This window comes from Microtus oregoni, unplaced genomic scaffold (genome assembly GCF_018167655.1).
Source record: "Microtus oregoni isolate MIOR12 unplaced genomic scaffold, Mior012 000035F_ref0000213, whole genome shotgun sequence".
NCBI classification, from domain to species: domain Eukaryota; kingdom Metazoa; phylum Chordata; class Mammalia; order Rodentia; family Cricetidae; genus Microtus; species Microtus oregoni.
In genome coordinates this window covers 13,037,164-13,063,987 of record NW_024543094.1, presented here as the reverse complement: position 1 = coordinate 13,063,987, position 26,824 = coordinate 13,037,164, and the positions used below count along the sequence as shown (strand labels likewise).

The following is a 26,824-nucleotide window of genomic DNA, read 5'->3' as shown; positions in this document are numbered from 1 at the left end:
ATAATCACCATTTAAGTCTTGTGGAACAAATCCAGTTTCATAAAACATTAAGAGCATATGTGGTTTTTCTAGAAGAAACACTGAACTCACTTCCAAAGGGACGAAGACTGAGATGTAGAGCTGCGGAGCAGCAGTATCTCTATCCAACAGACACAATGTTATTATACACCAAAGTGATCATGGCATTTAAGGCAGAAGATAAACTAGCACATTAAGGAGCCAGTTTGGTTCATTAAGCTGTGTCTTCCTTAACTCCAGTGTGCTGTCACTGGGCCCCTGACATCCTTCCTTTTCCTATGATGTGCTCCTGAGCAGTGTACAGTACAGTACACTTCATCAGTTTTAGTAGAATTGAAGCATATGAGTGTTTCGCCTGTCTGTAAGTGCATCACACGCAAGCAGTGCCTGTGGAGGTCAGAATGTATCAGATCCCCTGGAACAGGAGTTACATCTGTCACCTGGGAGCTGGAATCAAAATCTGGTCCTCTGAAAGAGCAACAAATACTCTTTCACAGCTGAATCATCTTTTCTAGTGCTCTTCATCCCCACTGGTACCTCATGTTTTATCCTTTCTTGCCCTTGGGATCCTTGACTCCTTTTCTTCTCACTGTTGCCTTCTCTTTGCTTACTTCCCTCAGCGTTATCTGCTTACTCTTGCACAAGAGATTTCTCCAAAGTTGTGTCCCTTTGATTATTAGTGCTTCTCTGCTGGAGTGACATTTCTTGTAATATACACCATGCAGTCATTCTCCAACCAGTGCTAACCATCAGATTAAAATGCTCACCATTTTCCATCCAGGTTGCTAAAGACTGCTCTTTTTGTTTTTAAATCTGGTGTAAACACTTAAGCTTTTGGACCATAAATATGAAATATTTTGTATATAAGCACTTTTTAAGGAAAGAGTTTTTATAAGATTTAGAGTGCCATGAACCCCAGATGTTATTTATTTTTTAAATGAAAGACAGGGTTTTTAAAAAATATCCACATGCTCACAACACTGGCTTGTTTAAAATCTCCCAGTAGTTCCTCTCACCTACCATGACATACTGAACCTCTTCACAATGAGGCTTTTGCCTCACTTTAATTTCTATTTACTTCCTCTTCCATAGCCGTACTTTAGGTTCTGCAGCTACAGTGAATGGGTACATACACCCGGAATTCAGCATGCCCATTTGTTTCAGGGTCTTTTACATAAGTGAAGTTATTAATCTATCTACCTGCTTACTTATTAATCTGCTTAGTGTGACAAGGTTTCTTCTAAGATGACCTTGAACCTCTGATCTTCCTGCCTCTACTTTCAGGGTGCTGTGATTACAAGAAGGTGCCAGCATGCCCAGTAGCAGGAAGTGCTGGGATTCAAACCCAGGGCCTTATGTATGCTAGACAAGCACTCTATTAACTGGGCTGTATCTCCAGCCTTATAGTTACCCACTCATTATGCACCCCAAACCTGTAGGGTTAAGACAGCCCCTTTAGGGGGCGGGGTTTGCCTCGGGCGTATGCCTGCCAATAAATGGGTGCACGGCTCAGCGGCTCGGCCCTTTTTTCCCTCCCTACCTCCTGTACTACGCTGGAACTCTGGTTCTGTAAGTTTATCATTAAAGTGGTAAATATTCTTTGATATCTGCATTGCATTTATTTTGCGCGGATACAATTGGCGCCCAACGTGGGGCTTTGCCGAGAACCGGCCCAAAATCGGAGTCTCTTGCACCCCGGGCCGCTGCGGCGGCGGTCTCTCTGGGCGCGCAGAAGCAGCTGAGATTCTGAGCAGTCTCTCTGGGCGCGCAGAAGCAGCTGAGATTCTGAGCAGTCTATCTGGGTGCGCGCGGAAGCAGCTGAGATTCTAAACAACTCGATTTTCCCTGCTGCTTGCTAGAGAATCAAGCAGCGGGTTTGAAATCTACAGAGCCTTTTTAACACCGCCTAAATCTCTGTTCCCCTCCCACCTCCGCTGGCGCTTGGGTCACGTGACAGTGGCCTGCAAGCCCCGGCACAAAAACGCCGGCATCCCTTTGATTTGTTTACTTTGCTGACTTTTCTTTATTCCCTTTCTGGCCCAATTGCTACTTATCAGCCTGGTGTCTGTTTCAATTTTGTTTTTGAGTCATTTTATTTCAGATTTAGGACACGTAGATTCAATTGGACTCTTTCGCCACCACTGGCAGGAACCAGTCATTACAGGTAAGAGAATTTTTTCTTTTATAAATAATGTCTGAGAACGTGACAATTTCAAATTTCAACAGTTTTTTTGAGTGCACCATTTGGGAGATCTTACAAGAGGTGTCTACCACCCCACATCTATGGATATTCCTGGGATTCTTAATTTTCCTTAGCACTATTTGGTTTGATAATAGGAAAATGATCAAATCTCTTAAGGCAGAGGTTGAACGTTTAAAAACTATTGAGAATGACAGCAGTCTTCTCAAGAATCAGTTTGAAGTTCTCCAGGAAGAAAACAAATCTTTGTTTAACATGACTCGGTTAACTGAGCAAAATCTAGAAAAGGTACAGGCTGATGTTAAGGAGAAACTCATTACTATGGAAAAAGGAACAGCTGAATTAGATCGTAAGTTCCAGCAGTCCCTTTCTGTAGAAACTGAAACATTAACTGAGAGAATCAAAACTGCTAAATGTGACAACCAAATTTTGTCTAAAGCTAATGACAGATTGGCGGAAAGATTGTCAATACAAGAAGGCACGGTTTATGCCATAAAAATTATGTCCAAAGATGACAAGTTATCTCTACTGGACAAATTTCATACTTTAGAATCCTCAATAAAGGCTTTAGAACATAATTCTGGGCAGGAGATTCAGACATTACAAAAAGCAATGCTGAATAGAATTGAAAAGATTGAGGAGTTTCTAAATTCTGATAAAGAAGAGCAAAGGGTAGAAAGGCAAATTTTAACTACATCTGTGGATAAACCCCTCCGGGACAATTTCCACAAAGCTCTACCTACAGTTCTACATGCCTTTCCTGTAATAACAACAGAAAAGGTGATTGGTTCTAGAAACCCTAGGGTCATCAAGGAAGATACATGGGAGCCTGTCCGTATGAATGATCTCAAAGAAATTAAACAGGCCGTCATGACTTTTGGGATGCACGCCTCTTTTGTTAAAGAGATGCTAAAATCTTGGGCCACAACAAGCAGAGCAACTCCCTCGGACTGGCTCCAGCTGAGCTCCGCGGTCCTTGAGAGTGGACCGCAATTAAAATGGAAATGCTTATTCAGGCAAGAGGCTAGACTTTTAGAACAGCAGGAAAAGGCGAAGGGAATTGACGTTTCCCTAGATAAAATTCTAGGTGAAGGGCTCTTTTCCGACCCTCAGGAACAAGCTAATTTGGATGAAAACATACTCTCCATGTGTACTACAGCAGCCTTAAGGGCTTGGGACAGAGTACAAGACCCAGGACAGAAAATGGAATCATTTGTCACAGTTAAACAGGGTCAGAGAGAACCCTTTAGTGACTTTTTACAAAGATTAACTAAGGCTGTACAAATAGGGATATCTGACCCAGAAGCAAGACGTATAATAATTGAGTCTTTGGCTTACGAAAATGCTAATGTGGAATGCAAAAAGATCTTGGGGCCTTTAAAGTTCAGATCAGCGTCCTTGGAAGAATGGGTCTTGCATACACTAAATGTTGACACATTTGACTATGGCACTGAAGCATGGGTAGAAGAAGCAATTTCCAATGGTAAAAGGAGACACCAGAATACCAAATGTTTTAATTGTGGCAAAATGGGTCATATGAAAAGGAATTGTAAACAACGGGTTTTCAGAAATAATAATAATGCATCTTCTAGAAATAACAGGAATAGAAGGACTCAGCCTTCAGGTTTATGTAGAAGATGTGAAAAAGGCAGACACTGGACAAATGAATGCAGGTCTACAAGAGATAGACAAGGCAACCTAATACAGATGGGAAACGTGAGAGGGGGAGCCTCTCAGGCCCCCATGGCAAACATGGTTCAGTCATTTCCAGTTTCTGCAGAGAACATGCCTCGTCAGGACAATTAAAAAGCCACATGCCTACTGTTACAAGCAATAGTAATCAGAAAGATGAGTTACGTGTGTTTTGGCAAACTTCTATAAATGATCAAAGACCTAAGCTGAGAGTGTGTGTAAATGGCATTTTTATTACTGGCCTGCTGGACACAGGTGCTGATGTAAGTATCATTACCCCAGAATCTTGGCATCCATATTGGCCTCTTCAGAATGTAAATGCTCAGCTCCTGGGAATTGGAACCCTATCTCGAATAAGGCAGAGCACGAGATGGGTTGAATGTATAGGGCCTGAGGGACAAATAGGAAAATTAAGGCCATATGTAGCCAATATTGCAATGAATTTATGGGGTCGTGACCTATTACAACAATGGAATACCCAAATTAACATTCCTGCTACTTCTAGAGCCCATATTTCTGAAAATAATATTAAAAGTTATTACAAACGGAGAAAACCGGCCAGTAGGGCTGTGCAAGAACAAGCAATTGAGGTCCCTTCAGAAATGCCAACAGCCTTGCCTCTAAAATGGTTGACTGAGAAAACAATATGGATAAAGCAATGGCCTTTAGCTGAGGAAAAGTTACAGGCTTTAGAACAGCTGGTACAAGAACAACTAGATGCTGGACATATAGAAGAATCTACCAGCCCTTGGAATTCTCCTGTATTTGTGGTTAAGAAAAAATCAGGTAAATGGAGAATGGTGACAGATCTCAGGGCCATCAACAAGGTTATTCAACCTATGGGCCCTCTACAATCTGGAATTCCTTTGCCCTCTTTATTACCAAAAGGATGGCCTCTCATAGTTATTGATTTAAAGGATTGTTTTTTCACTATACCTTTGCAAAAAGAAGATAGAGAAAAATTTGCCTTCACAGTGCCTACTTATAACAATTCTCAACCTTCGAGGAGGTACCACTGGACCGTCCTCCCCCAGGGTATGTTAAATAGCCCCTCCCTGTGCCAATATTTTGTGAACCAACCATTACAAATAATACGCAAGAAATTTCTCAAATCTATAGTATACCATTACATGGACGACATATTGTTATCTGATTCAAACATAGATACCTTGAACAGACTGTTTGAAGAAATACAGATACTGTTACCTAAATGGGGATTACAAATTGCTCCTAAAAAGATTCAGAAGGGAGATTCTGTTAATTATTTAGGTTATAGAATAGGTTTGCAAAAAATTAAGACACAGAAGGCACAAATTCGGAGAGATCGCCTACGGACTCTTAATGACTTTCAAAGACTGTTAGGAGACATTTCCAGTTTACGACCAGCTATTGGGATAACACCTGATCTAATAATTCATTTGAACAAGACCTTAAATGGTGATAAAGATTTGAACAGTCCCAGAGAATTAACAGCTGAAGCAGAAAAGGAACTGACAGTGATTGAGGAGAAATTACAACAGGCACATGTGGACAGAGTGAATCCAGAGCTCGATTGTATTCTTGTCATATTACCATCAAAAATTTCTCCTACAGGAATTTTAATGCAGAGAGATGATATTATCTTGGAATGGATCTTTTTACCACATAAACCAAGTAAGAAACTGAAAACTTATGTGGAAAAAGTCTCTGAGTTAATTATAAAAGGCAAGCTGAGACTTCGTCAACTAGCAGGCATAGACCCAACAGAAATTATAGTGCCTTTCACTGCTGATGAACTAAAGAAATTATGGGAAGATAATGAACCATGGCAAAGAGCTTGTGCTAATTTTTTGGGAGACATTAATAACAACTATCCAAAAAGCAAGCGGCTCAACTTCATAAAGAGAACTTCTTGGATCCTTCCTCGAATAGTCCGTGATGCTCCTATAACTGGAGCCCGTACATTCTATACTGATGCCAATAAATCAGGGAAGGCAGGTTACAAATCAGAAGACTTGGGTAAGGTGGAACAAAGTCCTTATGATTCTGTCCAGAAGACAGAATTATATGCCATTCTTATGGTACTAAGAGATTTTAAAGAACCTATTAATATAGTTACTGATTCACAATATGCAGAAAGAGTTATTTTACATATTGAAACTGCTGAATTTATACCTGATGATACAGAACTAACCTCATTGTTTCTCCAGGTTCAAGATTTGATCAGGAACAGGCTTTGCCCTATGTACATAACACACATCCGATCCCATACGGGTCTGCCAGGTCCTCTAGCACAAGGTAATGCAGAAATTGATCAATTATTGATTGGTAGTGTGCTACAAGCCTCTAAATTTCATAAAAAACATCATGTTAATAGCAAAGGTTTGAAGAAAGAGTTTTCAATTACATGGCAACAAGCTAAGGAGATTGTGAAGAAATGCCCTACCTGCTCTTTCTATAACCAAACGCCTCTGCCAGCAGGGGCTAATCCAAAGGGCACCCATAGAAATGAAATCTGGCAGATGGATGTGTTCCACTTTGCAGAATTTGGCAAATTAAAGTATGTTCATCACACCATCGACACTTATTCAGGCTTTCAGTGGGCAACTGCTTTAAGTTCAGAAAAAGCTGATTCAGTAATCACTCATTTATTAGAAGTCATGGCTATTATGGGTATACCTACACAAATAAAGACAGATAATGGTCCTGCTCATGTCTCTAGGAAAATGAAACATTTTTTTGATTATTACAATATCAAGCATGTTACAGGTATACCATACAATTCTACAGGTCAAGCAGTCATAGAAAGATCAAATCAAACTATAAAGGATATGTTGAACAAACAGAAAGGGGTGGAAAACACCCCCCAAAATAGGTTACATAATGCTTTGTTAACCTTGAATTTTCTCAACGCTAATGAGAAGGGAACGACAGCCGCAGAAAGACATTGGATAATGGAAAAGTCTGCTGAACTAAATCAACCAGTTTATTTCAAGGATGTGCTGACCTCACAATGGAAGCCAGGAGATGTGCTGCGTTGGGGAAGGGGTTTTGCTCTTATCTCCACAGGTGAGGAAAAATTGTGGATACCATCAAAATTACTAAAGGTTTGGTTTGAGGAAGAGAAGTCACTTGGAAAAGATAGATAACAATTCATTCACAAGGATGACCGGCATCCAGATGGTAAGGATTACTGATAGAATGGGGGCAGGGTTCTTTTCTTATCTCCACAGGAAAATATTCATCTCCAAAGAATTTAAGGGACCCTGAATATTTAATTACTGATGGATGGAAAATAGTTACGACCCACTAAACATCAACAATAAAATTCTATACATATTGTAAGTATTGATTTATATATATATATATATATATATATATATATATATGTTTTATTGAACACTTCTTTATAAATGTGTAGAGCTGGTTTTGGAGTTGGACTATGGCTCAGTCCCTCTTCAATTCCAAGCCTGTTAATAAGGGATATTTCAGAGTTTCTGTCTCAGGTCAGGAGCCATGACACGGGACAGAATAAGAATAATTTGATACTTGATAAGCTTTCTTTGCCTTTCCTCATATCTTTGTCTTTCTTTATATGTCGGTATATGTCCTTGTTGTTAATGTTTAAATTTCCCATAACAAGCAACATATTTTCCTACAGTAATCTTTGAAGTTTCCAGGATGAAGATGGGGCCCCACAACATCAACTCAATCTGGTTTTTATGACATCATGAATTTTTTTTTTTTAAGCACTAATTTTAGACCTGTTTTTTGGTACCAACTGCAAGAGACAATTTCGTATGATGCACATTTTTGACAACGCTCTGGCCGGACCTTCTCAAAACACTCAGAGACTAGTTATAATTTTCTTAAGTCAAAGGTTAATTTGGGAATTTTACCATCATTTGCTTTCACAGGGGGCCCTAAGAAGAACGTCGCCCCCATGTCAGCTAGAAGCAATCTAAGAGGACGACGTCCCCTCTCCCAACAGAGTTTGCCCACAGGGTTAGGGACATCTTTTAGTGATTGGTTTAGGGTTGAGGGGATGGGGAGATATTGTATGGAATTAGGGGTATATTCAAAAAAAAAAGAGGGGGATTAACTGGTTTGATGGGATGATTGGTATTTGTGACTTACTGTTTTTAGAAAATTATATTGGTACTGTTTCTTGTATTTTGATATATTGAATATTGAATGTGAGTGTTCCTACCTCTACTTTTGTATAAGAGTATGCTTATATTGTATGGATACATCTATCATATCACAATGTACATTTCTACCTCTGGTACTATTTATGTAATAACATTGTTTACATTCGATAAGTAATGACATTGTTTACAGGTGAAGATCATTGCCTTCATATATTGCACAGTTGTTTATTCTCTTAGTTTCAAATTAGATAGGTATTGAGAATTATATGTTTGTCATATTTATTTTTAGGATAATCAGATCTTTTAAATACATAGAGATTCTTTTTAGTATAAATAGTATAATCTTCAGTCTCTTTGAAGAGCTGTAGAAAATGGCCTTTAATCTAACCTAGAATTCTGTGCCAATGAGACACAATGACTCCTGGCAACACCACTCTACTCCCGAGAGAACGTTGAGCACCAAAGACACTCCACTGGGAGCTTGTCTTCTTGGCAGAACTGGCCTTTGGGTTAAGAAAAGCCCATACCTCAACTACTGACTAAAATATGAAACAGAATTGTCTTATCTTGCCAAGACAGGGTAGGATAATTCTAAGAAAGTTCCTTGCATTTGATAATGGTATGTCAGTTATGTTAGGCCTTAGCCAAAGTTGGTTGACTCAACATTGCAAACGAGATTTTGGGTGATTGCCCAGGTAGTCAGTTGTCTCTGTCATTTGTTGCAAATTTTGGATATCTCTCATTTGTTAAGTAATATTTACTCCCTTCTCAGATCTTTGATGGAGTTGAAGATTATTTAATTGTAGTTACTCTCTAGCAAAACTTTTGTTCTCAATATTGTTTGTTATATTTATCATTTGTTATTATTGTTTATAGTTATATTTGGTTTAGTTCTGCCTTATTTAGACAAAAGGGGGAGATGTAGGGTTAAGACAGCCCCTTTAGGGGGCGGGGTTTGCCTCGGGCGTATGCCTGCCAATAAATGGGCGTGCAGCTCAGCGGCTCGACCCTTTTTTCCCTCCCTACCTCCTATACTACGCTGGAACTCTGGTTCTGTAAGTTTATCATTAAAGTGGTAAATATTCTTTGATATCTGCATTGCATTTATTTTGCGCGGATACACAAACCAACAATCCTCCTGGACTCAGGGATTGCAACAGGGAGTTATTTCCCGTCTTCTCTAGCCAGGATGGAGTATTCCTTTTATTTGCATCTACGCCACTGTCTATCACTAGAAGCTCTTACCAAATACTATTTAACTTACTTATTTGTTCCTACTAGATTACTTCCCATCTCTAATTCTTTGTATCTGACATTCATTTATTTTCTGAATAAATCACACCACATTTTTTTTCAACCCACTGCAAACTATTCTCAGCTCTATATTCTATATAGAGTAAGAAGGGGTTAAAGCCTGACAAATTCTTATTTGAAAGGGCTGAAAGTAGCTAATCACAGTGGCACACACTGGTAACCCCAGCACTCTTGAGGTAGAGGCAGGAGGTTCAGGAGTTCAAGGCTAGCCTTGACTACATATTAAGTCCCAGGCCAGTCTGGGGAGGTTTGGCTTCAAAACAAGTGAATGAACAAAAAAACCAAACTCAAAAAGCTGAAAAATGTATAAAAGAATTTAATACACTCAACCAACTTAACACTCTTAAAAATACGATTGGATAAACATTCTCTAATGTACTGTTGAGTACAAATACCTGTATGCACAGTCACTAGCAACATATACCATACACACAAGCATGTGTCTATACCATTTCCTCTAACTTCCTTCCTAATTTGCTAAATTAAACTTGAAATTCTTAAAAATATTTTTTCATTTATGTATGTATGTGTGTACAGGCCAGAGAACAACGTGGAGGTGGACTCTCTCTTTCCACTGTGTGGGTCCTGAAGCTCGAACTCAGGTCAGCCTTGTCAGAACATGCCTTTAGCTGCTGAGCCAGCTCCTTGGTCTGGATCTGGAGGTCCGACAATGACTGTCCACCAGGCACTAACTACTATAAGATCACCTCTGTCACTCCATTTCCCACATGCCCCACTTGCTTTACTTCACCCTCTTCGCCCATTTTGAAGTTCCCTGAGATACCCAGAATTCTTCTTCCCAGATGAGCACTTGCTGCTCCTCTATGCTCAGAGAAGTTTTTTCCAAATTCCCACATCTCCATCCCTCCCTTCTCTCCAACTGCATTATCAAGAAACTTTCCCTGTGATCTCCGAAAAATAGTAATGATCTCTATGCCTCTCACGAGGCTTTCATTCACTTCATGTGACCAACCCTCCCCAAGAGAATCCCAGCTTCCCAAGAGCAAGAGCTCCAGCTAGCTATTTGTGTTCTAGAGTCCTCACTATCTACAACAGTGTCTTTGTCTGGCAGGTGCAACAGTATCACTGAATGAGTGCAGAACTGCCTCCATCCATCTTTTGGAATCTCTCCTCTTTTTCCCCCCTTTAACTAGTCTTTCCTGATTTTCCTAACTCTCAGTCTTAAGGATGACTTCCTTCTGCACGCTGACTTCTTCTTAAACACAGGATGAGAGGACGATTCAGAAGGTCACAATTCAGGTAAATTATTACCTTAAACTTCAAACTAATAAAAATCTGCACCAAGTGAAAGAATCTAGCTCTTTACGGAGTTACTTAACACACTGGGTTTACCCATGCATTGGTAATGAAAGTAAGATATTCCTCAAAACCATATGGCATAACTGGACAGAAAGTTATATAAAAGTTTAAAATCATAACAAGTGATCTGGGTGTGGTGGCATACACTGTAATCCTAGCACTGGGGGAGGCCAAGGAAGAAAGCTTTTAGGCAGAAAGGTTTGCTGCCTGCTCAGGTAACAATTCTCCTCCTCAGCACTGTTACCCCGAGGTTTGATCTGAGCCCCTGCAGCCTGCTAGTTTTAGTAGAGAACAGCTCCGGTGCAGAATGACGGTGTGAGTTTCTGCTCAGCTTCCTCACACACGGAGTTCTGGGATGATCAAGTTACACAATGAGAACCTGCCTCAGAAACAAAGCCATCACCACCAAACCTAAAACCGCGGCAAGTGGGACGTGGGCTTCTGAAAAGATGGAGCAGATACCGGATGGTCTCCTTCAAAGATAAAAACTGACAGACAAGATTTGTGTGGAGCGTTCTTCGTGCAGGGCTATGCTAAGCACTGAGGTCCACCAATGCCTATGTGAAGCAGAAACTATGGTATCCTCAGTGCACAGGCACCGAGCTCATACAAAGTGATGGGACCTGACACTTCATCCGAGTCCCTCATTAGGATAGGATTAGGATGGGAAACACTATATTCAGTAATTTAAAACAATTTCATATATCACGGGTCAAAAGCATTGCAGAGCAGCACAGACAAATGCCATTCCGATTTCCTATTTGATAATAACATTGTGATTTCCATGGCCTCTCTTCCAGATGCAGGTTTCTAAAATCAATCTAACGTCCACCTTTTCCAGACATACAGAAATGAAGACACAGAATATAAAATGTGCTAATAATCGAAAAGTCAGAGAGTGTCTTTCTCTGATCTCTTCATGCCTGGCCTATTCTGGTCTGGAAAAAAACCCATTTCATTTCAAACAGCCGCTTTTAGGCTTAAAGGGCTGGTGCCTGTTTAGGTGACAATCACTCCCCTTACCACAGGCTCCGTGACAGTCTGGGTCTGCTAGAGTCGCATAGGGGACAGCTCTTGTACAGAAAAGTACGGCTCCCCAGGAAGGGGTTAAAGGAGACTGTCAACAAGTCCAATGGGTTCGCCCCTTCTAAGCAGGGCCGAGCAGTCGCTGTTTGGGGCCTCAGCTCAGGGCTGGTGAGTCCTCGGTGCCTCCGGCCTGGCCAGCAAGCAGCACACTCTCCTCCCGTGGGTTCCCGCATTTCTGCCCGGCCTGCCTCCCTCCGTGCTCCTACCTCCCTGCCTACCTCCCTGCTCCATTCCCAGCGCGCGGTGAGCTCCCTCTTCTCCAGGAGCATCCACCCCTTTCCGAGTCTCTGGATTCCACGCTTGGTGCTCCCCATCCACCCACTTCCCGGTCACCGGGATCCATCTCTGGCTCTCCCCAGCCACTTCCTGCACACTCACCTCCCGTCCGCCGCCGGCCCGGGTGTGTCGGTCGGAGGCCCTGCGGCTCGGTCCTCGCAGAGCACTGAGGCCCTGCGGCTTCTCCTCCGCGGCCGGGGCTGCTTCTGAGCCGCTGGCTCTGGCTCCATGTCCGAGGACAGGGGGTGGGGCGGTGGCCCAGTGCCCGGGAGACCGACCGTGGCGGGCACGGTGCCCGCCAGCTTCTGCGAGGCAGGATGTTGCCTTCTAGCAGAAAGCTGGTACCGCCATCATCCGGGGATTTGAAAATGGCGGCGGCCCAGCGGTCAGCCAATCAGAGAGCGGGTAGCGGTTGCTAGGATATGTGGAGTCCCGCCCCAGTGCCTAGGACCTCACAGCACACTCCAGGAAGCCTGAGGTGAAAGGCGAGAGAAATTAGCATCAGCAGGGTGAAAGTTAGGGGTTTCCTGAATCTCCCAAAGTCAGTCTTTATTCACGTTTGCTGCAGGCCAGAAAAAGGAATAGAAAGCTGTTTACCATTTGATGTTGCTTAGCGTTTGATATGTTGAAAGGAAAGCAAGGTGCAGTGGGCATATAAAGACTAAATTATTCTTCTGGGATATATGCCCACTTGCCAAAAGCAATACCTGTGTTCTCAGTTATGCCGCCAGATAGATAAACCAGTGTCGTATAGCTAGTCCTCCTGTCTTCCAGTGCTTCCTCTGCTGGCAAAACTGAAAATGTGCGGCACGGAACAAAAGGACAGTTCTCAGGTTATTTTATGAAGACTGGAAAATAAAAAGTTCTTTATTTTAAATATCGATAACAGCCTTACATGTGGTCTCTTATTTTTGTGGGAGGTTATCCTAAAAAATAACGCCATATGTGCAGGAAGATGTTAATGGCTTTGTACATAATAGAAAAATTAAAGGCAATCCAAATGAGTGATTGGGAGATATCTAAATACAACTCATTGACTGGAAAGACTATCTTCAGCCTATAAAGAAATAGGAAAGAACACACCAATACCAAGCAGTCAGCCCTGAAAACATATACAAGTAATACCATACAGACTGAGCATGCTGTATTTATGTATTTAGGAACATATAGGTATATATGTATATGTATGTAGCAATAATTAATGAAAAAAAGAGACCACAAATTTGAAAGAGAGCGAGAAGATGTATAAGAGAAGGCTAGGAGGGAGGGAAGAAAAGGAGGTAAGTGATGCAATTATAATCTCAAAAAATAAAAGAAATAATTAAAAATAAAAGGTATGACAGGTGATGGTGTCATGTGCCTTTAATTCCAGCACCCAGGAGGCAGAGGCAGGTGGATCTCTGTGAGTTTATAGCCTGCCTGGTCTACAGAGTGAGCTCCAATGGAGCCAGATCCACACAGAGAAACCTTATCTTGAAACAAAACAAAACAAAACAAAAAAGCATGTAATAAGATTAAACATTTTAATTTTAAATAAAAACATGAGCTGTAGAACTGTGCTGGCTAGGTTTATGTCAACTTAACACAAGCAATAGTCACCTGTGAGGAGAGAAACTCCACTAAAAATATGCTGCTGTAATATCGGGCTGTAGGCAAGCCTGTAGAGCCTTTTCTTAATTGGCGATTGATGAGGGCAGGTCCTGCTCGTTGAGGGTGGTGCTATCTCATGGCTGGTGGTCCTGGGTTTTTATAACAAATCAGGCTTAGCAAGATATGAGGAGCAAGCTAGTAAGCAGCAGCACCCTCCCCCCATAGCCTCTATTGAGCTTCTGCCTCTAGGTTCATGCCTGTCTTGAGTTCCTGTCCCGACTTCCTTTGCTGATGAACTGTGATGTGGAAGCATAAAATAAACCCTTTCCTTCCCAACTTTGTCTCAAAATTAAAACCAGCCCCTTCAAGAAAATGGCATTTTCTTTCTTTCTTTCTTTTCTTTGGGGGAAACCCCAAAGGTGGGGTGGGTGTGGGCTTGGGAAGACTGTGAAGTGAGTGTGATCAGGGTGCATTATGTGAAACTTCCAAACAATCAATAAAAATATTGTATCAGAAAAAGCAAAAAAACTAAACCAGGGATGGAGGGATGGCTCATCAGTTAAAAGTATTGGATGATCTTGTAGAAGATACAAGTTTGGATCTTAGTAACCACATTGGACAGCTCACAGCTGTCTGTAACTCCAGCTCCAGGTTAAATGGACTCCTTCTTACCTTACTCAAATGCTCTCATTTTCCCCATCAATGTTGACTCAATTCTTAATATTAGAGGAAAAATTTAGGAAGACATTTGTGAGGGCTGGGAAGATAATGAGCAAAGCGCTTACTGCAAAAGCGTGAGAGCTCGAGTTGCCCCCAATGTTGAACTTGATATACCAGGGTGGTGGTTTGAATAAAAATGACCCCCATATAGATTGGAGTACTTGGTCACCAGGGAGTGGCACTATGTGAGAGGATTAGGAGGTACAGTCTTATTGGAGGAAGTATGCCACTGAGGATGGGCTTTGAGGTTTCAAAAAGCCCCTTCCAAGCCCAGAGTTTTTCTCTTCTGTTGCCTGTGGATCTGGATGTAGAATTCTTGGCTACTTCTCTAGCACCATGTCTGCCTGGGTGCCACCATTCCTCCCTCCGTGATAATGGACTGAACCTCTGAAACTGTAAACCAGCCCCAGTTAAATGTTTTCTTTTATAAGAGTCCCGGTAACACAACCAAGATGGATGGCTCCTGAAGACCAACACCCGAGGCTGTCCTCTGGCCTCCACACATGTACATACACATGAATGTGCATCCACACCCACACAAATACACATGTGCATGTGCACGCGCACACACACACACACACACTAATGTATTATAGTCAACGTGCATCTAGTTTAGAAGCAGTTGCAGGTAAGCTGTCACTACTGTAGTAGACTAAGCTGTAGTTGGCATAAACTATAACACAGCCTGTTCAGTCCCATTACGGCAACATTGTCATGTGAGAACTGAAAGATTAAAAATTATGTGTGTTGCTTTAAGAGAAGAATGTTTCTAATCCTCAGGTGGAGTTATTTCCGGGCCCAGTGATAAGGCTTGGCTAGAAATGACTGCTCCTCAATCATCACCACAGGGCTGTAGGGACACCTTCAGATCACCATGGTAAGTGGGCACAGTATGCAATTGACAGTGTTGAGTTGGGATGGTGGTGGATTTCATAGATTCTATTTAGGTACTTTCCTCTACCCTAAATCCTTAATAAATCAAAAGTGTGTGGCAGATCAAAGGACACAGCACTGTCTTTAGCTTCTTTAGTTCTGTGTGAGAAGGAACATAGTTACTTGGGGCTGCCTTAGAGGACTGCCTTTAGAGAATTAAGGGATTTCCCTCCCTATGGAAACCACAGTAGTTTTCAGTATCTTAGAATTTTGAATTCTTTAATGGAAGAAACCTTTCAAACTGCTTTTTCATCTTTGTCTCCCCACAGTGGACTTTCCTGTATTCGGGTTGCTTAAGTTGTTTTTACCTTAAGAACCAAGGCTTCCAACACAAAAGATACTTACATTAGAACGTCCTGTGTCTTGACTGGATCAGTATCAGCATTCTGGGTGGGATGTTGTCCTGCAAGGTATTTCCCCTGGGAGCAAAAGAGTAAAGGGTATGAAAGGTCTTTTGCTCATTTCTTAGAACTGCATTTGAATCTGCAGCTCTCCTCACATTAAAATTAAAATTAATTGAAAATTATCCTTTCTCAGTAACTCAAATCAGTTTTGGAACAGCATTTATTAGTGTGCTGGGACTTATCAATGCTGACATTTAGTGGGTAGTTTACAATCTTAGACTATTTAATACTACGGCTAATGTTCTAATAGAGAGTGTTGAAAGATGGCAGAGGCTAAGAGAAGAATAAGGTCTCTACCACCAGATGTGGCTATTTTGTAGAGATGGATGTTTCTACAGTCAAGAACAGGGCTTGTCAGGCCAAGTTGTGCTGTGTTGAGAGGCCTGCTATGTTGAGAAAGAGTAGTACTACTTACTGTGTTGTTTGAGCATGCGAAGGGTGGCAATTTATTACTGTTGGTGATTGTTTTTACTGTGATTTACTGTCAGTGAGTATGCCTCTCAACAGAGTTCCCGGTGTGGCCACTGACAGCTGGCGAAGGGAGTCGCTGGGAGCTGTTTGCCTGTGAATTTTGTAGAGTTTCTTTTGGGTACAGACACAATAAACAAGCTTCCTCTCTAAATCGGTCTTAAACTTAGAGGACAAAGGTCTGGTTTGGTTAATATATTTACAGCTTTTAAAGTCCAAAAGGAGGGAGAGGAATGGAATTGTCCTTTGCAGATAAGGATTTATGAAGCTTGTTCATAATGGAAGGTACTGCTTTGATTGTCATATGCCGAGAGATGTAGGGCTATTAGTTTGTTCTAAGTGATGTTGAAGTTAAGGTCAATAGCCATTGTCACCGGAAACTGATAGTCGTGCAAATTAAACAAGATGAAGTTCTAAGCATTAAATCTGAAATTCTCATGAAGTGAAGAAGTCTATGGTATGCCGAGTCAATTGAGACAAAGTACAAGCGCTTGATGCTGCTGAACATGGCAGAATCCGGATCAGATTGCTGGGGTGTGGCAGGTCAGAGCTCTTGACCTCGTCTCTGACTTCTTGTTCACGCAGGCCTGGCCAGCAATTAGTGGGAGGGCTGAGGTCTGTAGCTGAGTTCAGACTTTGAGACAGTGCATTTGTGGTTGCTACCCCACCCAGCTTACAAGGCCAAGCACCTTGAAGGACTTGAGAATGCAAAAGGCCGGGCAAGCCAGGGCAGACTTGGTACAAGACCACTGGCAATCAAAACGTAGCAACTTTACATCAGATAGTACTATAGATTTCTAGAATTTAACCTTTTCTTTTCTCTGTTAAAAAGTAGTTAATATGGTGTACTGGAGGTTTTGTGTGTCTCCTTGAGATCCAGCCATAAGGCATTTTCTCATTTAGTGATCAACGGGAGAGGGCCTAGCCCATGGTAGGTGATGCCATCCCTAAGTTGGTGGTCCTAGGTTCTGTAATAAGGTAGGTTGAGCAAGCCATGAGGAGCAAGCCAGTAAGCAGCTCTCCTCCATGGCCTCTGCATTAACTCCTGCCTCTGGGATCCTACCCTGTTTGAGCTCCTGTCCTGACTTCCTTCAATGATGAACAGCCATGCTTAAGTGTAAGCCTAATAAACCCTTTTCTCTCCAACTTGCTTTTTGTTATGGTGTTTTGTTGCAATAATAGAACCCCTAACTAAGGAATGTGGCCTCTCTCAACTACTTAAAAAGATGTTTACTTTAAAAAAATAATGAATGCTGATGAGGGCAGATTAAAAGAGTAACATTTACATAATAAAATTCCAATTATTCAGAAATAACTAGAGTTTGTGTAATCATGAATTTCCTTTCTTTTTTCCTTGTGTATGTGGACAGGCGTATGGGGAAGTACCTGCATATGGAGGCCCAAAGTTGATGTCAGGAAGCATCCTCAATTGTTATTCCGTTTTATTTTTGGAGCCAGGTTATTTCAATCAAACCCAGAGTTTAGAGATCCAGCTACCTTTGCTCGATGTCTGGCTTTATGGATCTTCTATCCCTGCCTTCCCAGGCTATAGGTATAGGCAAGTTGCCTCACCCATGCAGCACTTCTGTGGTTCTGGGGATCTGAACTCCCATACATCTAGACACACAAAATGATAGAAAATAAGTATTTGTAAAAAAGTATTTGACAAAATATTCCTTATAAAATTATGCATATGATAGGGGTTTCCTTAAATTATTACATTTATTTTATTCATTGTGTGTGAAGGGGTCAGGGCTCTAGTGCAGGGTCAGATGTCAACTTAAAGGACTTGTTGCTGATTCTCTCTTTCCACCATGTGGATCTGGGGACCAAACTCTGCTCTTCAGGCCCGGAGACAAGCACCTTTACCTACCCAGTCACCTCTTTGGCCTCCAGTTTTTTTTTTTTTATGGAAAATAAAAAACCTTCATTTTTTGAAGAGTTCAATATCATTTTACAATTATTAATAAGTCTTTTAATTCACTAAATACAAATGGATTATACAAGTCCACTCTAAATATCTAAGTGTCTATTAATTCATTTATTAATTCAAAATATGTAATAATCCTGCCAAGATTTTACACAAATAGATTCATTACTCAGAGTTATATCTTTCCATCTCATATTTCTGCATGTTTTCTCAAATACAGCCAACAATAATCTTTATATTCTCTTTCTCTAGTGGGCTGTGGGGAAAAACCAATCAAAAAAAAAGAGAGAAAGAAACATTGGAAAATTTTAGATTTAAATGATTACAAATGAAACTATAATCATGTCAGAGTTAAGCATATGCATTCTGTAGCTCATCACCATTTATACTGAGCTAGAAACCTCACAAAACACTTATTTTTTCTTTTACGCTAAGTATTTTAATATCTTAATATTGGCCTCCAGTTTTTAATGCACAATGACGTGCTTGTTTTGGAAAATAAGTGAAAATTTCTAATAGTTTTAACCTTAGAATATTCTTTCCTTTGGTGAGTACATATGAATAACAAAATTTCAATAATGAAGAAACAACATATTTAATTTGTCTGCAATGAGTTTTACTATTTGAAAAAGCTGGTTGATTTAAAATTTACTCTCTTCTAATAACTTTTTTTCTGGGTAAATTAGTTTGATGTAAAGACCCATTTACTGCGGGCAAATGGACAGAACTATAAAAAACCGTACTGAGTGAGGTAACCCAGACCCACAAAGACAAATATTATATGTACTCACTCATAACTGGATATTAGAAGAAAGCAAAGGTTAACCAGTCTACAGTTCACAACCCCAGAGAACCTAGACATCAAAGAGGACCCTAAGAGAGACATACATGGAGCCACCTAGGAAGGAAGATTTACTTAAGATCTCCTGAGTAAACTGGGAGCATGGAGGGTAAGGGTGAGGGTGGAAGGGGAGAGGGGAGGAACGAAGGAGAGTGGGATAATGTATAGCTCAATAAAAACAATAAAACAAACAAACAAACAAAAACACCCATTTACCACACCCACATTTTACCATTAATTACAGTTCTGTGTTGGTCATATAAGACTATACATATATAGTCTTAACTCAGTTCTCCATCTAGCACACACTAGTAGGGACTTTATAGAGTAGAAAAACTTCTAAGACATTTTTGTCTTGTTTATCATGATTGCATGTATGCATACGTATGTGAATACATGAGAATTTGCATGTCACCAGCCATGTGTGGAAGCTTTGGGTAGCCTGCTGTCTCCTTCTGTCTTTACCTGGGTTCCAGGGATCCAACTTAGGTCCTCTGGCTTTCAAGGCAATTGATTTTACTCAATGAGCTGACTCGCCAGCATGACAGAATTTAGGTACCATTTCCGTCCTTGGTTCCGTTTTCCATGAAACATGTTTACTCCTTGGAATTTGTTATTCATGGAACACTTTTGTGGGGATGGTTATCTTCTTCCCCTTGTATGCGTGTTCTAGGGATTGTATTCAGGCTGTCAGGATTATGGGCTGGCAATTGCTTTTTACCTGCTGAGATACCTAGCTGGTCCCCTTTGTAGAACATTTTAGATTAGTGCTTCTCAACCTGTAGGTCATGACCCCCTTGGAGACTGAATGATCCTTTCATGGGGCTCACCTAAGACAATAAGAAAACATAGATATTTATATTATGATTCATAACAGTAGCAAAATTACAGTTATGAAGTAACACCAAAAATAATTTTGTGACTGGGGATTATTACAAAATGAGGAATTGCATTAGAGGGTCACAGTAGTAGGAGGGTTGATAATCCCTGAATTAGATTACAATGAACTTCCCTTATGATTTCTAAGCTAGTTTGGCCTTTTTAGATGTAACCAGCAGTGTTCATGCTATCTAAACTCCTACTCCAATCTAACTCATTATGGCTTATTCCAGAGGGAGTGTCTCTCCGTTCACATTGGTCAAGCTGGTGTCCAGATCGGGGATGCTTGCTGGGAACTGTATTGCCTGGAACATGGAATCCAGCCAGATGGCTTTATTCTGGACAGTCAACACGATCATTTGGAAAAGGCTAGGACGGAACATAGGAGCGCATCTTTAGATACTTTCTTTGATGAGACAAGAGCCGGGAAGCATGTGCCCAGAGCACTTTTCATGGACCTTGAACCAACTGTTATAGGTAATCTAAATTTGACTTGCTAGTGCTTTAACCAAGTCCCAACTCAAACAAACCAGACAGGTGAGTGATGGTAGAGATATGACCTTCCTGCAGCAGGTGAGATTACAAGATGGTGCTCATCTATATGAATAGGATTGTGTAGACCTTTTCCAACCTCAGTCTATGCCACGACAAACATACCCAAATGGACATTAGCCCACTTTCCTGGGGGATAAACTAAGTAAAGCTTCTAATTTATCCACCCACATATTTCCGTAGAACACTGAATCCTTTCCCTGGTCTGAGAGCAAAACTAGAAGCTATCAGCAAAGAACCTGAAAACTTGTCATTATCTTCTGCAAAAGAGTAGAGTATTTGAAAACTATTCCTCAGAAATAAGATACCACATAAATCTTAAAATTATGGGGGAAGCTAATGCTATTTTAAAATTCTACTTATTTTTCTCTCTCTTTCTCCTTCTCCCTCTTCCTCTCTTCATTTTCTCTCTCTAGAATCAATCCTCTCTCTCTCCCTCTGTCCCTCTTCCTCCCTCCCTCCCTCTCTCTCCTTCTTCCTCTCTCTATCTCTCGTGTGGAGGTCAGAAAACAACTTGAAAGGTCCCAGGAGTCCAGCTCAAGTAACCAGATTTGGTAACAAGTTTTTACCCATTTTCTATCTTGATAGCCAAAAAGCTATTTTATAATTAACAATGGCAGACTTCACAATATCCTGAAAATAAAACTTCTAACATGCAGTAGAAAAATACTGGACATAGAAAGAAGGCATTGTCTTGAGAGAGAGTCTAGAGAGGAGGGTAGGTTTAGATCTGATGTATATTAGTTATCTATTTCTACACAATAAGCTTCCTTCAAATGCAGTGTTGTAAGGCAGTAGTAGCCATTATTTTGTTCATGAATCTATAATCTGTGCGGGGCTCAGAAGATACGAGTGCTCACTGTTCCACATCATTCCAGATTTAAAGATTCAGATGGGAGCCAGGGGACTCACTTGGATAGTGGCCCACTCACCTTATCTGTCAAGTTGGGGTTCTGAGTCCTGAGCCATGGATGCCGCTGGGGCTTTGAGTCCTCTTCATGTGAACTGTCTTTGTGAAGCTTTGACCTCATCATAGCATGGTGGTTAGGTGCCAAGACCAAGTATCTCATGGGTACAAGGAAGATGTTCATGGTGTTTGTTACCCAGTCCTGGAAATTACATAGTTCCATTTTAGCTGTTATCAATGAGTCAAGATAGTTATGAAGACACAGGGAAGGGATATGAACCCCCCCTCCACCTTTTAATGCAAGCATAACAGGCTTCTCGAAGCAATGTGTAATAGGAAGTGTTTTTGTGGCCATCTTTGGAAAATAGTCTGCCCTACTAGAAAAATGCAATCTGTCTATACTAGAGTTGATTTCCTTATTAGAATGGCATTAGAATGCATAATAAATTGATGGGACAAAGTGGGTTGATGCTAATGAATGTTAATATAGTACAAATATTAAAAGTTTTATTTAAATGGATAGGGTGAAAAGGGTAAGGTTAAAGATCCTTATGTACAGGCTCTGCTAGGTGTTATGAACAAATAAAAACTAAGAAATTATTGGGAATGTAGCTCGGTTGGTGTAGTGCTTGCCTAACATGCAGGAATCCTGTAATAACTTCCTAAACTCAACATTAGAACAGACATGGCCATGCACACCTGTAATTTCAGCTCTTGGGATGTGGAGGCTAGATGACGGACAGTTCAGGGTCTTTTGGAATACATAGCACCTTACCAAAAACACCAGCAAGAAGACTTCTTTGTTTTTCTAGACTAAGAAAAGCCGTTTCTACAGAGTAAATCCCATTCCTTTGCCTAACACGGGAAAAGGACAGGGATCAGAGCATAGAGTCCTGTCAGGGTTCGAGAGGAGCCAGAAGTTACTCACTGACCACACTTCCCTCCCTGCAGATGAGATCCGTGTGGGAAAGTACCACTCACTCTTCCACCCGGAACAACTTGTGAATGGAAAAGAAGATGCAGCAAACAACTACGCACGAGGTCGCTACTCCGTGGGCTCAGATGTCATTGAGCTTGTGTTAGAAAGGATCCGGAAGCTGGCAAGTAGCCCCTCTCCACCTATGAATGGGTCAGGGTGGATACTTTTGTTCTTGTGGTAGCAGTCACACCCTTGCTTGCTCCCATCTTCCCTCCCCAATTCTCTGACTCTGGGCCTCCAGAGATACTTAAGGGGTCCTGATGTTGGCTTTGGTTACACAGTTACAAAGGAGGCCTTTACAGTTGTCAGGTGGCACTTCTTTACCCTTGTTTCTCCTATTGCAGTGTGTGTGTGTGTGTGTGTGCGTGCGTGCGTGCGTGCGAGAGAGAGAGAGAGAGAGAGAGAGAGAGAGAGAGAGAGAGCGCGCATGTGTGTGTTAGCAGAGACTTTCAAAGTTCTCTAAAATGAATTACTTTCCAATAGTCACCACTACTTGTGAAGGTGACAAGGGACAGACCTTCTGTTAAGGATACTTACTGCCCTTTCTCATAGTTCTGTAAGGGTTTGACGCTGCAGACCCTTTGTTAAGTAAGTGGTTCGGTATAACCACTGGTAAGAGTACCTTTCATATCTTCCTGGATGTAGTGTGGAAGAGGTACTTTGTCTATAGTGGACAGGACTTTATTTTGCTTCTGTATTTTGCTCTTTTTCTTTTCTTTATTATTGACAAAAACCTTCAGATCTCATGTAGATAAATTCGTGGAAAATAATGAAAGACAGCCAATTGCTTCTATAGGCTGAGCCTCCCTTAGCTGAATGATTGGGACCAGAACTACTTGGATGGGTATTTTCTCCAGGTTTTGGTATATTTGTATACACACACACACACACACACACACACACACACACACACAATTTTAGGGGATCAAGCAAGACAAATGTAAAACTCATTTAAATTTCTAATAACCCATATAGTCATAGGCTTTAGGCAATTTTATGTGGTACTTTTAATGTGCCTGTATGTTGACTGTTACTCACTGCTCTAAGTGCAGATATGGAATTCCCATTAGTGGCATCACATAAGTACTCAAAATGAAAAAAAAAAGAGAGGATTTTGGAGCATTGTGAAGTTTGGGATTAGAACCGCTCAAGCAGTAGTGAAATTCTAAAGTCTTCACTAACGCCAGAAGGATCATTCAGGAATATTTCAAAGTAGCCATGTTTGTCGTGTAGCTGATAAAGACCGAAGAGGCCACTCTGAGGTGTGTATTCCTGTGTGTCTTTGTACTCACAGGTGCATGTGGGGAGGACCCCCTTGCCTGTCGTGCCTTCGATTCCATCTTCTTTGTTGTTTGTTTGAGACGGGGTCTTGTATGACCTGGTACTGGCCAGCCAGGAGATGATGGATAGTCGTCCAGCCCTGGTGATCTGTCTGCCTCCACCTCTTCAGTGCCGGGGTGATGACTGATGACACCATGACCAGGTTTTTGTTTTTTTTTTCTTTTTTACAACGCAGCTTCTGAGACTCAGACTCAGACTCAGACCTGCATGCTTGTAAGACAAGCCCTTTGCTGATGGAGCCATTTCATCAGCCTTGCTTCCCAAGCTTCTCTTCCTGGGAACTGATATTCTACCATCACCCATCTAGTTTATTAGTTTTCATATATCTGGTGGAATTTTCTTTTTTAAAAAATTTATTTATTTATTAAAGATTTCTGTCTCCTCCCCGCCACCGCCTCCCATTTCCCTCCCCTTCCCCCAATCAAGTTCCCCTCCCTCGTCAGCCCAAAGAGCAATCAGGGTTCCCTGCCCTGTGGGAAGTCCAAAAACCACCCACCTCCGTCCAGGTTTAGTAAGGTGAGCATCCAAACTGCCTAGGCTCCCACAAAGCCAGTACGTGCAGTAGGATCAAAAACCCATTGCCAGGTTCTGGCTATTACAAACAATGCTGCCATGAACATAGTTGAGCATATACTTTTGTTGTATGATAGGGCCTCTCTTTGCCCTTCAACGGAAGAATGGATGAAGAAAGTATGGAATATATACATATTAGAGTATTACTCAGCAGTAAAAAACAAGGACTTCTTGAATTTTGCATACAAATGGATGGAAATAGAAAACACTATCCTGAGTGAGGTAAGCCAGACCCAAAAAGAGGAACATGGGATGTACTCACTCATATTTGGTTTCTAGCCATAAATAAAGGACATTGAGCCTATAATTCATGTTCCTAGAGAAGCTAAATAAGGTGAATCCAAAGACAAACACATAGGCATCCTCAGGAATATTAACCTTCATCAGGCGATGAAAGGAGACAGAGACAGAGACCCACACGGGAGCACCGGACAGAAATCTCAAGGTCCAAATCAGGAGCAGAAGGAGACGGAGCACGAGCAAGGAACTCAGGACCACGAGGGGTGCACCCACACACTAAGACAATGGGGATGTTCTATTGGGATCTCACCAAGGCCAGCTGGCCTAGGTCTGAAAAAGCATGGGATAAATCCAGACTAGCTGAACATAGCGGACAATGAGGAATACTGAGAACTCAAGAACAATTGCAGTGGGTTTTTGATCCTACTGCACGTACTGGCTTTGTGGGAGCCTAGGCAGTTTGAATGCTCACCTTAGGAGACCTGGATAGAGGTGGGCAGTCCTTGGGCTTCCCACAGGTCAGGGAACCCTGATTGCTCTTCGAGCAGATGAGGGGGGGGGGACTTGATCGGGGGAGGGGGAGGGAAATGGGAAGCGGTTGTGGGGACGAGGCAGAAATTCTTAATAAATAAATAAATTAAAATAAAAAAAAAAAAAAAAAAAAAAAAAAAAAAAAAAAAAAAAACCCATTGCCATTGTTCTTGAGTTCTCAGTAGTCCTCATTGACATTGCTTGTTCTTTCCGCAGGCAGAACAATGCAGTGGACTTCAGGCGATTTCGATTTACCGAAGCTTTGGAGGAGGCACAGGGTCGGGATTTACATCTCTCTTGATGGAGCAACTCTCCGCAGAGTATTACAAGAAGACAAAATTGGAGTTCTCTGTCTACCCATCTCCTAGACTCTCCACCGCTGTAGTAGAACCTTACAACGCCGTCCTCACTACTCATTCCACCATAGAACACTCAGACTGCACATTCTTGGTGGACAACGAGGCTCTCTATGACATCTGCCGTCACAAACTTGGTGTTGAACGTCCTTCCTATGCTAGTATCAATAGGTTGATAGCTCAGGTGTTATCTTCCATTACCGCTTCACTCCGCTTTGAAGGGCCTCTGAATGTGGACTTAATTGAATTCCAGACTAACCTAGTACCTTATCCCAGAATACATTTCCCCATCCCATCCTTTGCCCCCATCATCTCTGCTGACAAAGCCTACCATGAGCAGCTCTCTGTGCCTGACATCACTGCTGCTTGCTTTGAGTTCTCCAACCAGTTCGTCAAGTGTGATCCTCGGCTTGGGAAGTACATGGCTTGCTGCCTACTATACAGAGGAGATGTGGTCCCTAAGGATGTGAATGCAGCAATTATAGCCATGAAGTCAAGGACCTCTGTTCAGTTTGTTGATTGGTGTCCAACTGGTTTCAAGGTGGGCATCAATCAGCAGCCGCCTACGGCAATGCCAGGAGGTGATTTAGCCAGGGTTCAGCGAGCTGTGTGTACGTTGAGCAATACCACAGCGATTGTGGAAACCTGGGCCCGCCTGGACCACAAATTTGACCTCATGTATGCCAAGAAGGCATTTCTGCACTGGTACATCATGGAAGGCATGGACCAAGGGGAGTTTATAGAGGCCCGGGAAGACCTGGCTGCTCTGGAGAAAGATTATGAGGAAGTGGGACTGAGTTTTTGATGTAAAGATGACAAAGCAAATGGATACTGAGTTAAAATGTCGTTATTTGTTTTCAAGCTATTATATACTTAATGAATAAAAGAAAAACAAAAATCCAATCAACAAGGTCCCAAATTGTGCATTAAATTAAATATATCAGTATCAACAATACAGTCATATTTTCTTGTGCACAGTAGAATTCAGCTCTGCTAATTGAGAATCTTCTGAGGATTGCAGTCATTTGAACTACTAAGTCTCTTCTAGGTAGAGTTATTTTGTTACTAATTCTTATGTCACAGCAAAAGCCTGACTTTAATCTTTGCCCCTCCGCTTTAAAAAAACAAAACAAAACAAGCAAGTATGGAACCTTAATGTTTCTGCTTTTCCTTTCCTGTATCTAAGATGAAAAACAACACAGATTATGAATGTTATTTCTCTATTATTTATGTATTCTACATCAATTAAATCACAAATGTTTTCAGAATATTTCTTTTCCTTTCTCCAAGTGTGGGCTTTAACTCCTTAGTTTTATTTTCAAACAAACAAATGAGAATACTGTTGGGCATTTTTAGAATTTAGGTGTGAGTATCCTGCAGGTAAGAAGCTATGTATCCCCTCTTTATTTGATCTGTCCAGGATGGGCGGTTGTATTTGTTTTGCATGTGTATGTGTGTGTGTGTAGTATGCTCATATGTGTGTGTGCGTGTTTGTATGTCTTCTAGAAGTATGGATATGTGGGCAAGTTCATATGGCATCCAGA

At 41.4% G+C, this 26,824-nt stretch overlaps 2 protein-coding genes across 2 annotated transcripts in view; one reads left to right on the top strand and one right to left on the bottom strand.

The window, feature by feature from the left end:
* The window catches only part of Net1 (neuroepithelial cell transforming 1), a 49,126-nt gene extending 36,730 nt beyond the window's left edge, over positions 1-12,396 (bottom strand). The window contains exon 1 of the mRNA XM_041630782.1: positions 12,139-12,396. Within this exon, the coding sequence (XP_041486716.1) occupies positions 12,139-12,266 (128 nt within the window). The 5' untranslated portion in view covers positions 12,267-12,396. The remainder of the gene's footprint in view (positions 1-12,138) is intronic.
* An 881-nt stretch (positions 12,397-13,277) lies between these two features.
* On the top strand, positions 13,278-26,085 carry Tubal3 (tubulin alpha like 3). The gene is made up of 4 exons (XM_041630605.1): positions 13,278-13,316; positions 20,035-20,278; positions 22,212-22,364; positions 25,145-26,085. The coding sequence occupies exons 1-4, from the start codon at positions 13,278-13,280 to the stop codon at positions 26,083-26,085; spliced, it is 1,377 nt and encodes a 458-aa protein (XP_041486539.1).
* The last annotated feature ends 739 nt before the right edge of the window (positions 26,086-26,824 follow it).

What these genes read in the sequence shown, in the direction of transcription:
- Tubal3 (XM_041630605.1), top strand. Translation starts at nt 13,278, where the DNA reads ATGTATAAGAGAAGGCTAGGAGGGAGGGAAGAAAAGGAG. An exon ending in GAGGGAGGGAAGAAAAGGAG is followed by an intron (nt 13,317 to 20,034) that starts GTAAGTGATGCA and finishes GGCTTATTCCAG; the next exon opens with AGGGAGTGTCTCTCCGTTCA. An exon ending in CCTTGAACCAACTGTTATAG is followed by an intron (nt 20,279 to 22,211) that starts GTAATCTAAATT and finishes CCCTCCCTGCAG; the next exon opens with ATGAGATCCGTGTGGGAAAG.